The 14,535-nt window shown below is 59.2% G+C and overlaps 1 protein-coding gene across 5 annotated transcripts in view; it reads right to left on the bottom strand.

Moving 5' to 3' along the window:
- The window catches only part of ACP7 (acid phosphatase 7, tartrate resistant (putative)), a 22,857-nt gene continuing 8,322 nt past the window's right edge, over positions 1 to 14,535 (bottom strand). For 3 of the 5 annotated variants that reach the window (XM_051846678.2, XM_002711455.5, XM_051846677.2), the window contains 11 exons: positions 13,929 to 14,129; positions 13,554 to 13,736; positions 12,482 to 12,605; positions 12,248 to 12,310; positions 12,038 to 12,152; positions 11,857 to 11,964; positions 11,712 to 11,766; positions 11,564 to 11,631; positions 11,402 to 11,473; positions 7,038 to 7,175; positions 1 to 5,696 (listed from right to left, as the gene is read on the bottom strand). In XM_051846678.2, coding sequence (XP_051702638.1) covers positions 5,631 to 5,696; positions 7,038 to 7,175; positions 11,402 to 11,473; positions 11,564 to 11,631; positions 11,712 to 11,766; positions 11,857 to 11,964; positions 12,038 to 12,152; positions 12,248 to 12,310; positions 12,482 to 12,605; positions 13,554 to 13,736; positions 13,929 to 14,115 — 1,179 coding nt within the window. In that variant the 5' untranslated portion in view covers positions 14,116 to 14,129 and the 3' untranslated portion in view covers positions 1 to 5,630. Of the gene's footprint in view, positions 5,697 to 7,037; positions 7,176 to 11,401; positions 11,474 to 11,563; positions 11,632 to 11,711; positions 11,767 to 11,856; positions 11,965 to 12,037; positions 12,153 to 12,247; positions 12,311 to 12,481; positions 12,606 to 13,553; positions 13,737 to 13,928; positions 14,154 to 14,535 lie in introns of all 5 variants that reach the window. The other 2 variants (XM_051846675.2, XM_051846674.2) reach the window with 1 other exon arrangement.

Consider the following 14,535-nt stretch of genomic DNA (forward strand, 5'->3'; position numbering starts at 1 on the left):
TTTTTTTTTTTTTTTTTAAGATTTATTTGTTTATTATTTGAAAGGCAGAGTTACAGAGAGGCAGAGGTGGAGAGAGACAGAGAGAGAGGTCTTCCATCCTCTGGTTCACTCCCTTAATGACTGCAACAGCCAGGGCTGGACCAGGCCAAAGTCAGGAGCCAGGAGCTTCATCTAGATCTCCCACACGGGTGCAGGGGTCCCAGGACTTGGGCCATCTTCTACTGCTTTTCCAGGCCATAGCAGAGAGCTGGATCAGAAGTGCAGCAGCCGAGACTCGAACTGGTGCCCGTATGGGATGCTGGCACTGCAAAGAGCTTAATCCTCTGTGCCACAGCGCCAGCCCTTCTGCTGGGGTTTTAACCACGGAGGTGGCTGAGAAAACTGGTTTCTTAAAACCTGTCCAGATTCACCCAAGAAATATATTTGCCCCTGAGTGGCGCCTGCGCAGAAGCCTGCTGAATGAGTAGGCAAGGTGCCAGCAGGCCCCGTGCTGGGCACCGGGTGTGGCCTCATGGGATCCTTACAACGACTCTGTGCACTGGTGCCACAGACCTCCTACAACCATGCAAACTGTGGCACAGGAACGTCAACACCGTAACGCAGGTGATGAGCAGAACTAGAAAGAAAAACCCCACATCGCGGGACCTGCAAGCAACAGTAAAAAGATCGCGGAAGACAGAAGACCCAGTTACCCCAGGCCCAGGGACTCACTCGAGAGGAACGGCAGCTCGGGGACTGGTGTCGTGGCACCGTGGGTTAACCCACCACTCGGAACGCCAGCATCCCATATGGTGTCTGTTCTAGTTCTGGCTGCTTCACTGTCAATCCAGCTCCCTGCTAATGGCCTGGGAAAGCAGCAGAAGATGCCCCAAGTACCTGGACCCCTCCGCCCACCTGGGAGACCTGCATGGAGCGCCAGGCTCCTGGCTTCAGCCTGGCCCAGCAGTGGCTGTTGTAGCTATTTGGACAGTGAACCAGCAGGTGGAAGACTGATCTCTCTCTCTCACTCTCTTTTGCTCTCTCTCTCTCTCTCTCTCTCTGCCTTCCAAATAAATAAATCTAAAAAGAAATGAAAACCAATAGTCACACAATGGCTTGCACAAGAATGCTTGTTCATAGCAGTGTTCATCATGGCCCAATATCCACCTGCGGCGAGCGGCTGAACACATAGTGGGGCCCCCTTCTGGGAACCACTGCCCAGCATTAACCTGGAAGGGGTTCCTGGGCGGCACCACAACTTGGGTGAGTGGCAGGTGCGTTAGGATGGGGGCAAGAACCCGCCTCCCTCGCCTGCACGTGGTGTGCGCGCGGTGTGGCTGCGTTCGTTGCAACCTGGGGAAGGTGAGTTTGACCCACAGGAGTGGGTGCTGGGGGACCCAGGGAGGATGAACTGCATGGGACTGGGGGCAGCTGGCGGAGTGACGGCCAGTTTCTTGGTGGTGGCGGGGACTCCGTGGGTGTATACACAAGGAGAGGGCCAGGCATTTGGCGGAGCGGCGGGGGATACCTGCATCCCATGTTGGAGTGCCCGGGCTTCAGTCCAGCCTCCTGGGAGCTCACGTGGTGACCTGGACTGAGCTCCTGGCTCCAGGCTTTGACCTGGCCCAGCCCCAGCAGTTGGAGCCGTCTGGGGAGTGAGCCAGCAGCTGGAAGATTTCTCTCTGTGTCTCTCCCTCTCTCTCTCTGTAACTCTGCATTTCTCTCTTTCTTTTTTAAAGATTTATTTATTTGAAAGGAAGAGTTACAGAGGGGGGAGAGAGAGAGAGAGAGAGAGAGGTCTTCCATCCGCTGGTTCACTCCCCAATTGGTTGCAATAGCCAGAGCTGTGCTGATCTGGAGCCAGGAGCCAGGAGCTTCTTCCAGGTCTCCTACGTGGGTGCAGGGGCCCAAGGACTTGGGCCATCTTCTACTGCTTTCCCAGGCCACAGCAGAGAGCTGGGTCAGAAGTGGAGCAGCTGGAACTTGAACTGGTGCCCATATGGGATGCCGGCACTGCAGGCAGTGGCTTTACCCACTACACCACAGCGCTGGCCCCAACTCTATTTTTCTAATAAATAAATAAATATTTTGAAAACCCTCATCAAAGCGTATACTTTAAAAGGGTGCAGTTAGTTATTTCAAATTATCTCCCAATAGTTATATATAAAGATCTATAAAGCATAGTATAATAAAACTATGGCTTTTTAAAAATGTATGTATTTGAAAGAGTCACAGAGAGAGAGAGAGAGAGGCAGAGAGAGAGAGAGAGAGAGGTCTTCCATCCACTGATCCATTCCCCAGTTGGCCACAGCGGCCAGAGCTGAGCAGATCCGAAGCCAGGAGCCAGGAGCCTCTCCTGGAGCTCCCACATGGGAGCAGGGGCCCTGGCCATCCTCCACTGCTTCCCCAGGCCATAGCAGAGTTGGATTGGAAGTAGAGCAGCCGGGACCTGAACCAGTGCCCACACAGGATGCCGGCACTGCAGACAGTGGCTTCACCCACCATGCCACAGCGCCGGCCCCAACTATGACTTTTATATCAAAGTTAGTGCATTCATTAGAACAGACATGGCATAGTTATGATTTTGATAACAGGTGAAGCTTTGTATGCAGTGTACAGAATCTCTACGATCTTCACAATTTTTCTATAAACCTAAAACTATTCTCCCAAATCAAGCTTTATTTTTTACAAAATGGGAGGGGTACACGACAGCGAGGTGGCAGACACCCACGTGCGCCCCGCGGAGAAGAGGACCGGGCTGCAGACCCTGTCGGGTCCAGGATGCTGCCCTCGCCTTTGCCTCCGCCGCCCTGCTCAGCTCAGCAACCTGTAACTCCCGGAGCGCGTCACGCTGTGTCCCAACCTGCCGGGCGTGCCTGTCTCCCGCCTTTATCTGAATCACCTGCATCGCTGTCATTCCGCGTCGCTCTCACGTGCTCCCTCAGTGCCAGCTTCTGCGCTGAGCTCTCCGCTCTCCCTGGAGCTCTCATTGTCCCATCATCCAGTCATCGCCGCAGAGGAGCACCTGCTGTGTGCCGGTGACTGGGGACAGACGGCGAATAAAACCAGCAAAAGCCCTCGGGACCTAGGGACTCACACTTTCTACTTTTTTATTTTTAAAACTATGTCTTATTATTTGAAAGGCAGTTGCAGAGAGGAGAGAGAGAGGGAGGGAGGGAGAGAGAGAGAGAGAGAATATCTCTTCCAACTGCTGGTTCATTCCCCAAATGGCCACAATGGCTGCCAAGCAGAAGCCAGAAGCCAGGAGCCCAGAGCTCAGTCCACGTCTCCCATGTCGGTGGCAGGGACCCAAATCCTTGAGCTGCCTCCCAGGGGAACATCAGCAGGAAGCTGGGTGGGAAGCCAAGGGGCAGGGACATGGCTCAGGTGCTTGGATAAGGGATGCTGGCATCCCAGGTGGTGAAAACCGCAGCTCCTGCGGCTCAGGTTCTGTGGGAACACGGGTCTGGACTTCGTCACAGGATCTAAGTGTTCGGAGGAAGAATGGGGGGAGGCAGGGCTGTTTACCAAGTGGACAGAGATCTCGGCACTAGGGCCTGCAGAGACGTCAGGGAACAGTGTCCCAGGCAGAGGGAACAGCCGCAGCAAAGAGGGGCGGGTGTGGCCAGAGCAGAGCGAGCGAGCGGCCAATGGGGGCCGAAATGATGGGGTCCTGGGGTGCCACGGGGAGGGCTCGCCTCTTCCAGGAGGGCTCTGCGCAGGGCAAGCGTGCGACCCGCGGGGGGAACAGACTGTGCGGTGCGCAGGGAGGGAGCAGAAGCGCATGTGGACAGCACAGGGGTGGGGGCGTGGCAGGTGCAGAGTGGAGAGAGGCCAGATCTTAAAGGCAAACCTAACAGAATTTTCTAGCTCACTGGGGGTGGGGCGGGAGAAAAGGAGGAGCCAGGACAACACGGAGGCTGTCAACACTGTTTAATCCCAGTGCAAGCCCATGGGGTGCCAGCCTTCTGACGTGAGAGTGAGCGGAGCTTCCGACGGCCACACAGGAAGTGGCAGGGCTGGGATCTGAACCCAGTTTCTGGCCTGGACCCTCTGGGGAGCCCCCTCCTGCAGCCTCACCCAGCCCTGGAGAGGGCGTGCCGGGCCCACACCAGGCACTGGTTCAGTCTTTGGCCGCAGCGTGCCATGACCGTCCGGCTGAGACTTCACAGAGCTGGACCGTCCCTCCCTGCCACTCTTGCAGCTGATCACCTGGGCCTGCCTCTGAACCCTAAGGGGGCATGGCCAGGACTGGTTCGCTGCTGTCCCCCACGCAGCCTGGCCAGAGCCTGGCACGTGGTGGCCTTCGTTAAGGTGAGGGGTAGGTGTTAAAGACATCGCCTTGTGCTAGGCAGCGCTGGGTGTGGCCCTGGGCTCTCCCATGGCACCACTCAGTCCCAGGGGGCTGCCCGGTGCCAGAGCACCTCCCTCCCCCCCCCCCCAGCTACACAGGCCTCCAACAGAGGCCCCAGGACCTTTTTTTTTTTTAATAGCCTTTTCTGACCTGTAGTTTATTTATTTATTTACTTGACAGAGTTAGCCAGTGAGAGAGAGAGAGACAGAGAGAAAGGCCTTCCTTCTGTTGGTTCACCCCCAAAATGGCTGGCATGGCCGGCGCGCTGTGCCCATCCGAAGCGAGGAGCTTCCTCCTGGTCTCCCATGGGGTGCAGGGCCCAAGCACTTGGACCATCCTCCACTGCACTCCTGGGCCACAGCAGAGAGCTGGCCTGGAAGAGGAGCAACCGGGACTAGAACCCGGCGCTGCAGGCGGAGGATTAGCCAAGTGAGCCACAGCGCCGGCACCCCAGGACCTTTGCACTGGCTGTTCCTCTTCCTCCAGGCACCTGCCCACCTGGATCCTCCCTCCCTTCCTTCGGACCACTCTCCACCCGCTCAGTGAGGTCTTCCTGACCTCCTGAAAATCACAATCCCCCCTACCCCCCTTCCCTGTCCTGTCCCAGCGTGCCCCCTCTCTTCAGCCTACTTATGTGTCCAGCTGCTGCCCACCAGGACAGAGCTGTCTGTCCTGCTCCTGCCGGAGTCCCCAGCACTAACAATGCCTGGCACGGAGCAGATGCTCACCAGGCTGCATCACAGCCAGATATACGAAAGGAAGAGGGAAAGGGAGGAGGGAGGAAGAGGCAGGCCCGTGAACTCCAAGGCTTGGCGGTGGCGGCCTCGCGGGGTCGCCAGAGCACTCCCGGGGAAACTGAGGCACCAGGGAGCCCTGGGACGCACTCCTCCCTCCACGAAGCAGGATCCAGGGTGGCCCAGGGCCGGGATCAGGCGCAAAGGCCGCGGGCGCCCCCTGCCGGTGAGCGGAGTCCCGACGGCTGTGCCCCACCGGTTGACTTCGCGGGAGGCGGAGCCCTGGCCCGCTGGGCACCGGCGTAGGCGACCCCGGGGGGCTTCCCCGGCAGAAGCGCGAGTCTACTGAGCCTCAGCAGGAAGCCGCTTTATTCCGAGGCTCGCGGGCGGCTCGCGCGGTCCAGGCTCCGCCGTGGGTGCAGGGCTGCGCCGGCTCCCGCCCACCGGCTGCGGGCGCCGGGGCCGGGACCACCCGCACTCCGCCGCCCCAGGCCCGGGCAGTGTCCTGCGGCGCCGGGCCAGGCGTCAAGGCAAAGGGCTCCTGGCGAGCGCGGCCCCGGTCGCTAGAGGTACATCCTGCGGCCGAGCAGCGGCCTCACTATCCACACGTCGTCCACGATCTTGCCGTCCTGCAGAGGCCGGGAGGAGAGAGGGGCTGAGGCCGGACGCCGCACCGAAGCCGGCAGGGCATGGCCGGACGCCTCATAGATGCAGAGCGAGGAGGGGCCCTCGCAGAGAGAGTGTTTGCAGGGGGCACCCAGGAGGGCTCCACACACGGCCAGGGCCGTGGACAGAGACTTCGAAAAGGCCATGCAACACAGCATTAAGGCATGTTGATTGGGGTGCAAGGAAAAATATTTAGGTTCATGCAAAGGTTTTTCGTAACCGGCATCTCCTGGGGCCTCCTGAGGAGCCCACGGCACCGTCTCACTCCGAATCCTACAGGACGGTGCAAACACAGAGCAGCCCAGGCTGGGGCACCGTGAGACCCAAGGCGCTGTCGCCTGCTGCCCGTGCTGCTCAGTGAATGCGAGTCATTTGCACCGAAAATAGCTTATTTGGGGTCAGAGCCCAGCCCTGCTGTCCTGCAGCTGGGTGACTCCGGGAAAACTCCTTGCCCTCTCTGAGCCTCGGTTCCTTCTGTAAACTGGAAAAAAAAATAATAAACCTTGCCCATATGGGATTGTTGTGGGGCTGAAAGTGATACTGAGGACAGAGCCCCTCGCCTGGTGCCTGGTATACAGCAGGTGCCCTGTGACCATGATTACTGTCATTTTAAAATGATGGTGGCAGGGCCGGTGCAGTGGCGTGGTGGGTTAAGCCTCTGCCTGTAGCACCCACATCCCATATGGACGCTGGTTCAAGTCCTGGCTGTTCCACTTCCAATCCAGCTCTCTGCTAATGCCCTGGGAGAGCAGTGGAAGATGGCCCAAGCGCTTCGACTCCTGCACCCATGGGGGAGAGCTGGAAGGAACTCCTGGCTTTGGCAGTTGGGGGCCGTTTGGGGAGTGAACCAGCGGATGGAAGATCTCTCTCTGTGTAACTCTGCCTCTCAAATAAATAAATCTTTAAATAAAAAAAATGAAATGATGCTGGCAAAAGTGAAGATGAGCCATTATTTGGGTCCACCTAACCTTAGGCCTCCCTTATCACACACACACACACACACACACACACACACACGCCATACTGTTTTTCCTCTACCTGCTTCCCCCACCAGCCTTCCCCTTCCCCTGTGGAGCTTGCCAAGGCTCCTACACACTGTCCTAAGTACTTGGAATATAATCACCCATCATCATCCCCATTTCACAAATGGGCAAGCCAAGGCTCAAACAGTTCAGCTCCTTTGCTTGAGGTCATCTTAGCCGGTCAGCAGCAGGGGGAGGACTTGAACCCAGGGTTCCCAGCTGCAGTACACACCAGGCCTGGCTGTTCGGCCAGGTGTCTCGCCCCCACCCCCCCGCACTGACCTGGTCATCAGACACCTGCTGAAGGCGGACGTGGGTCCCGTTGAGGATGTGCAGCCGCGTGTACCCATATTCCTTTACGCGCACAGCGCTCCAGGGCCGGGGGTGGATGACGAACGGGGTGAGGCGCTCCTCGCAGCCCTGAAGGGGAAGCGAAGCTGCTCAGACCGTGGCGGACGTGCGAGTAGCAGCAGTGACCGGCCAGGCAGGACCCTGCCACCCCCGCCAAGCTGCAGCCCCTGAGCTGGGCCTTCCTTGCCCCAACCCCGTGCCCGTCTGTCCACGGCAGCATCGTCCATAAAAGCCGACACTCGCCAGGCAAAGTCCATGGCGTACGTCAGAGCTCGGCCAGCACAAGGCGGGGTGGCGCAGGACAATGGCCTGGTGTGTCGGGGTGGGAGAGAAAGCCATTGGAAGACAGCAGAACTCACTGGGCCTCAGGCCTGGCTGCACGGGGAGCCCCCACCCCGGAAGGCTCTCTAACACACCCACGCCCACCAATGCGGGGCAAAGCCGGGGATGAGAACCGAGGGTGACCCTGTGACGCCCAGCACGGGCCAGAATCCTCAGCGGGTGGGAGAAGGGGTCTGAGGACATTGGCATCGTCCCTAGACGTCCCTGCAGCAGACACCTGCTAACTACACACAGGAGAAGTATGACTTTAACCTTAACAGTGATGAGGCAGACGGGCAGGGCCTCACCCCTCTCTCAGCTGGGAAACTGGGGCCTGGAGCCGTCCCAGCAGGTGCACCAGAGGAGCTGGCCCGGCTTTGCTGCATTCTAACCGCAAACGCACAGTCTCCACCTGCCCACCCGACACGCCCAGACCCACAGGTGATCCACGAAGCCAGCTGGCGGCTTCCCGCCAGATCATCGCGGTCCACAGAAAGTGTAAAGGAAGCTGGAGGGACGAGACCCAGGCCTGGAAGAAGGGGTGGGTGCGGTGATGCTTGTTTTGATGTAAGGACACTCGTGGGACAACTGGCTACACTTGAAAGCGGTCTGTACTGAGATGACTCCTCTTGGACTGGACAGCAATGCGGCAGTGACAGAGAGAACGGCATTGTGGGTGTTTTTAGGAAATACAGAGGTGTGGGTCAGAGGGCATCCTGCCTGCCACCTGCGTTTGACTGGACCCGAAAATAATCTGAAAAAAAAATGGCCACATCGGGGCACTTGGGTGCGAGCCACCTGCAAGGTTTCTTATGTTGGAAATAAATTTCGGAATTTACAATGAAATTAAAAGCCAAGGGGCCGGCGTTGGGGCGCAGTGGGTAAAGCCTCTGCCTGCACCACCGGCATCCCATATGGACACCAAGGGTTCCAGTCCCGGCTGTGCCACTTCCAATCCAGCTCTCTGCTCATGCACCTGGGAAAGCAGCAGAAGATGGCCCACGTGCTTGGGCCCCTGCACCCGAGTGGAAGACCCAGATGAAGCTCCTGGCTCCTGGCTCCTGGCTTCAGCCTGGCCTGGCTCCAGCCATTGCAGCCGTTTGGAGAGTGAACCAGTGGATGGAAGGTCTCTCTGTCTCTCCCTCTCTGTCTGTAATTCTGCCTCTCAAATAAATAATCTTTTAAAAAATCAGTGCTGATCAAGGTCAGACTGGCGGGCACCAGCGGGCGGAGACCAGGAAGGAGGGAAGGAGCCACCTAGGGCTGATGGGGCTTCATTTCCTGCTCCAGAGAGGGGGTGCCACCACCCACATGGGGTCCCGCCCAAGCTCCCCAGGTTTTCCCGAGTTGTGTCAAGGTTGTGAATCATTCTGTAAAAAGTGGGTGACACAGTGACATCTCTCTCTCTCTAGACAATTCCTCGTCTGTACCAGCTCAGAAGGCTTCCAAATGCCACTCAGGAGACAGACGAGAGGCAGAGGGGGCAGGGGGCGTGGGCGATCACCCTTCACTGCCTGCCCTCTGCCGAGTGAACTGGAATCAGACGCGGGACTCACACTTAAAACCTAAGCCTGCTCTCCCCGACGGCAAGGCGGGGCAGCTGCTGGCGCCTTGCAGAGCACCCAGAGAATGGTGGGGACCATGGGCAGGGGACAGCAGCCAACGGGAGAGCGCTTCGGGCATCAAAATAAATCACGGTGGTATTGGATTGTAACCCACAGAAGAAAATAAATTGCCCGTGAGTCCATCCTGGCATAAATAAATAATTAACCCACTAAAATCAATGGGGCAGAAGGAATGCGTCTTCCTCCCAGGAGGATCCCAGGGCCTCAGCCTGGAAGGAGGAGGCAAATGAGCAATCCCCGTTAGGTCACAGGGGTCATCTTTGGGGGCCAGAGCCGCCATGGGCTTGTGGGGGAGAAACAGGAGATTTCTGCGGCCTAAAAGTGCCGCCCCAAGACACTTTCTCATTAAGAAGAACATTGGAGGAGTGGGTGTTTGACAAGCAGCGAAGATGCCCAGTGGGACACCTGCATCCCATGTCGAAGTGCCTGGGTTCGAGCCCTGCCTCGGCCTCCGCCCCTGCTTCCTGCTAACACACACCCTTGGTGGGCAGCCGACTACGGCTCAAGTACTTGGGTCCCTGCCACCCATGTGGCAGACCTGGATGGAGTTCCAAGCTCTGGGCTTCAGCCCGGCCCAGGCCTGGCTGTCGTAGGCATCTGGAGAATGAAGCAGCAGATGGAAGGTCTCTCTCTCTCTCTCTCTCTCTCTCTCTCTCTCTGCCTGTCTCTGCCTCTGTTCTCTCTACCTTTCAAATCAAATAAAAAGTTGTTTTAAAAATAACACTACCGGGGCCGGCGCTATGGTGTAAAAGGTTAAGTCTCCACCTGCAGTGCCAGCATCCCACATGGGCACCAGTTCAAGTCCTGGCTGCTCCACTTCTGATCCAGCTCTCTGCTAATGGCCTGGGAAAGCAGCAGAAGATGGCCCAAGTCCTCAGGCCCCTGCACCCACATGGGAGACCTGGAAGAAGCTCCTGGCTCCCGGCTTTAGATCAGCCCAGTCCTGGCTGTTGTAGACATTTGGGGAGTGAACCAGCAGATGGATGATTTCTCTCTCTCTCTCTGTAAACTCTGCTTTTCAAATAAATAAATCAGTATCTTTTTAAAAAATAACACTAAAGGGGCTGGCACTGTGGCACAGCAGGTTAACACCCTGGCCTGAAGTGCTGGCATCCCATATGGGGGCCGGTTCAAGACCCAGCTGCTCCACTTCCGATCCAGCTCTCTGCTGTGGCCTGGGAAAGCAGTAGAAGATGGCCCAAGTCCTTGGGCCCCTGCACCCTGGTGGAGACCCGGAAGAAGCTCCGGGCTCTTGACTTCAAATCAGCACAACAACCGGGCATTGCGGCCATCTGGGGAGTGAACTAGCAGATGGAAGACCCCTCTCTCTCTCTCACCCTTTCTCTCTGCCTCTGCTTCTCTGTAACTCTGCCCTTCAAATAAAATAAATAAATATTTAAAAAAAAATAACACTAAAGCAACATTAGCTTGGAGGAACCCCCAAACCCTGCCACTTATTCAACCTGTGACTTTGAGCAAGTGCTTTTCCTTCCCGAGCCTCTGTTTCCACATCTGTACAATGGGTTGTGCTACCGGCGGTACCTAAGCTGAGAGCTGAGGGGTCAGTGACAGCCGCGACATAAAGCTGTGGCACCCAGGAGGCTACCAGCTTGGCCCTCAGCAAGCAGCGAGATAGGGCAGGCGCCGGGCACAGCTGGTGGGTCACCAATCGGCAGGCTCACACCCTGCACCCTGCACCCCAGTGCCTGGGGCTGAGTCCAGGCCGCACTGCTGATGCAGGCCCTGGGGGCGCAAGAACCTGAACCTCTGCCACTCACTTGGCAGACCCGGACTGAGCGCTGGGCTCCCGGCTTTGGCCTGGGCCTGCCTTGGCTGTTGTGAGCATTTGGGGAGTGAACCACTGGAGGGGAAAACCTGTTTCCGTCTGTCTGTCTGTCTCTCTGCCTTTCAGATACAATCAAAATAAGGAAATAAAAACTTGAATTTTTTTCTTTACAGGCAGAGTGGACAGTGAGAGACAGAGACAGAGAGAAAGGTCTTCCTTTGCCGTTGGTTTACCCTCCAATGGCCACCGTGGCCGGCGTACCACGCTGATCCGATGGCAGGAGCCAGGTGCTTCTCCTGGTCTCCCATGGGGTGCAGGGCCCAAGGACTTGGGCCATCCTCCACTGCACTCCCTGGCCACAACAGAGAGTTGGCCTGGAAGAGGGGCAACCGGGACAGAATCCGGCGCCCTGACTGGGACTAGAACCCGGTGTGCTGGCACCGCTAGGCGGAGGATTAGCCTAGTGAGCCGCAGCACCAGCGAAAAATTCTTAAACAACGAGCAGCCAGAGGCGCGCAGGCAGAGCCCCCCCCCACCCCGTCCCAGCCCCCCCGCGCGCTCACCGCGGATCCCGTGATGATGTGGACGGGGCCTCGAGGGTTGGTGTAGGGCGCCTCTCGGCTGCCGTTTAGCACCTGCAGAAGGGGACAAGGTGGGTTGCTGTCACCCCGGGCGCACCCAGGGGGCCGACCACACGCCCCCCAGCCCCTCGCGGCCTGCCTCACCTGGTAGTTGTAAATCGGCCACAGCCGCTCGTAGGAGTGCTCGTGAGCCCACAGCTGCAGGTCCACCCCTGGGACAGAGCAAGTGGGCGTCAGGGCCCTGACCTGGGGGCGGCGGGGCAGGGGGCTGGGTCGTGTCGGGGTCACTCACCATGCTTGTGGAAAAGATCCTCCAGGCCGAACTTGCCATGGTGGCCTCTACGGACCTGGGCGAGAGGAGCCGGGCGCTGAAGGGTGACTGGGGCCGCCCCACCCTTTCCCAGGCCCACGCCCCCCGGGGGGGGAGGGGTCCTCACCTTGCTCTCGTGCCTGGTGCAGTCGTCCAAATCAGCATTGGAACAGTACATGGGCCGGTGGCCCATGGTGATGATCCAAGGCCGAGTGGCCCGCTGCTTGTTGGCTTTCTGAAAAAAAGGCCCCAAGTGAGGGGGGACGGGGGGCGGGCATAGGGGCTTCAGGGGTCCCCACCCCGCCTACCTGGAGGTCGCTCTCCAGCCAGCGGAACTGCCTCTCTATCAGGTGGCGGCCATAATGCCGAAAGAAATACACCTCGGTGGAGAAAGACACGATGTGGGCGGGGCCCAGGTCCCAGCTGTGGGGGGTGGGGGGAGCACGGGACAGGGCTCAGAGCCGGGATGGGGCTGTCTCCGCTGCCGCTCCCACCCGCGGCGCCAGCCCCCACATCACCTGTACCACAGGCCTTCCGTGTCCCCCGGCATGCTGAAGCGAGCCTTGTAGTTGGAGAAGTTGCTGCGACAAGGCGGTCAGAGAGGGGCAGGGGTGAGGGTCCCACCCCGCCTCCCCAGGCTCAGCCCAGCCCCAGCTCTCCCCCCGCTGCCTCACACCAGAGGCTGCGGTGACGCAGGAGGGGGGACACACCTTGCCCCTCCCCGCACCCCACAGCCCGGCCCGGGTCCTCACTAGCGCTCCTCGTGATTGCCGGGACACGTCATGTAGGGCAGGCTGGCGGCCACGGGCTCAATGAGCCGCATGAACCTGTCCCCGACGCGGGCGTTGTCCTCATCCATGTTGTAGGCAAAGTCTCCTGGGGGTGGGGGGCGGCAGAGTGAGGACCAGACCCAGCTCTGCTGCTGCCACAGGGGAGAGAGGGGGTGGGCGGTGCAGCCCCCCACCCCAGGCCACCAGCCGCTTCTGATCCCTACCTCACACCCCTCACTGCGGGCCTGTGCAAGCCTACACCCCCTGGGATCCAGCAGGGCCAGACGCCCCCACTCCCACATCACAGCCGCATCACAGGACAATGGCGTTCACGCAGATGGGGTCTGGCGCTGAGTTTGTTCCAGACGCCTTGCCTGCATGCTCACCCAACTCTTCAAAGTGCCCTCCAATGAGGCTACTCTCCCATCCTCCCCTTGCAGGGGGAAACTGAGGCCTGAGGTCACAGTTCTGGTTAGTGAGGACCAGGGAACCAAACCCAGGGAGGCCCGTTCCAGAGCCTGCACTTTGAACCAGGCATGCTCTACCTGTCCAACTCCCACCTGGCTCCCTGCCCCCTCCCACAGCAACAGCAACAGCAGTAATGATGACACAGGGGCCTGGCAGTGCGTCTGCCTCCCATACAGGCGCTGGTTCGAGTCCAGGCTGCTCTGCTTCCAATCCAGTGGGAGATGGCCCTGCCACCCATGTGGGAAACCCAGATGAAGCTCCCGGTTTCAGCCTGGCCCAGCCCTGGCTATTGCGGCCATCTGTGGAGTGAACCAGCAGACGGAAGACCTCTCTACCCCCCTCTGTAACTCAAATAAATAAATATTTAAAAATAATAACAATATTACTGGAGGTCGCAGGTTCAACAGCCCCGTGAGCTCGGAGCCAGCCCTACCTCTAATAATAACAATAATAATAAAAACACACACAGGAAGTCCGCGCTCAGAGCTGCAAGTGCCGGAGCGGTCAGGTTAACCCCAGCCCGGCCCCGCGGCCACGCAGCCCCTGTCCCCTCCCCGGTCCAGGCGCGTCCTCGCGGGAGGCTCACCCACGTGCAGGACAGCATCGAACAGGCCCTGCTGGGTGTCCCTGCGCAGGCGCGGCAGGGCCTTGGGGTTGTCGGCGCCCAGGTCCCCGAACACGGCCAGCCGGGGGCTCCAGTGGGGTCCGTTCTTCAGGGCCCTGAAGCGGAACCGGCGGCTCCAGCCCTGGGCGCTGCCGCAGCGGTAGACTGCGGGGAGAGCAGAGTCAGCCGGGAGCGGGGGCCCCGGGGCCTCTCCTCCCGCACCAGCCCCAGCAGCCTTAACCTTGGCTCGGGGCTGGAGATAGGGTCGGAGGGGTGCGCGCTCCACCCTGCACCCCGGCGGCCTCTGTGTCCCAGCCCCCGCTCCGGGGTCTCCCCCCAGGCCCGGGACCCTCTCACCGTACTGGACGCCAGGCCGCAGTCCCCGCAGCGTGACACGGTGGATATAGAGCTTTCGCCGCAGGGCGCCTCCGTCCACAAAGGCGCTGGCCGTGCCCAGGGCCCGGAAGGGCAGGGGATCTGACACGTGCACCCCAAACTGCACTTCGGAGCCGGCGGGGACCCAGGTGGTCCAGGTGACAGTCATGGAGCCCGGCTCACCTGCGGAGACAGGAACAACGGGGCCTGGACAGTGAGGGAGGGGCGCACGAGCGTGTGTGGGGTGGGGGAGAGAGGGAGAGAAACACAGCTTGGACATTCCGTAGTTAAGGTCACAGATCCGGTTCAATCTCAACTCCATCATTTCCCAACCGTGCTGTCCTTGGGCAAGTCATTTCACCTTTCTGAGTCTCAGTTTTCCCTATCTGTGAAATGGAATAATAGAAGGAGGTGTTTCGCTTATAGCACGGAAGCTAAGATGCCTGGGTCCTCCCGCGTGGCAGAGCCTCTGGCTCCTGACTCCAGCTTCCTGCTAATGCAGACCCTGGGAAGCAGAGCTGAGGCCCGGAGGAGCTGGGCTCCTGCCTCCGACGTGGGAGAGCTGATTGTAGCCCCAGCCCCGCCCCAT

Source organism: Oryctolagus cuniculus, chromosome 18 (assembly GCF_964237555.1).
Source record: "Oryctolagus cuniculus chromosome 18, mOryCun1.1, whole genome shotgun sequence".
In the NCBI taxonomy this organism is placed as follows: Eukaryota; Metazoa; Chordata; class Mammalia; order Lagomorpha; family Leporidae; genus Oryctolagus; species Oryctolagus cuniculus.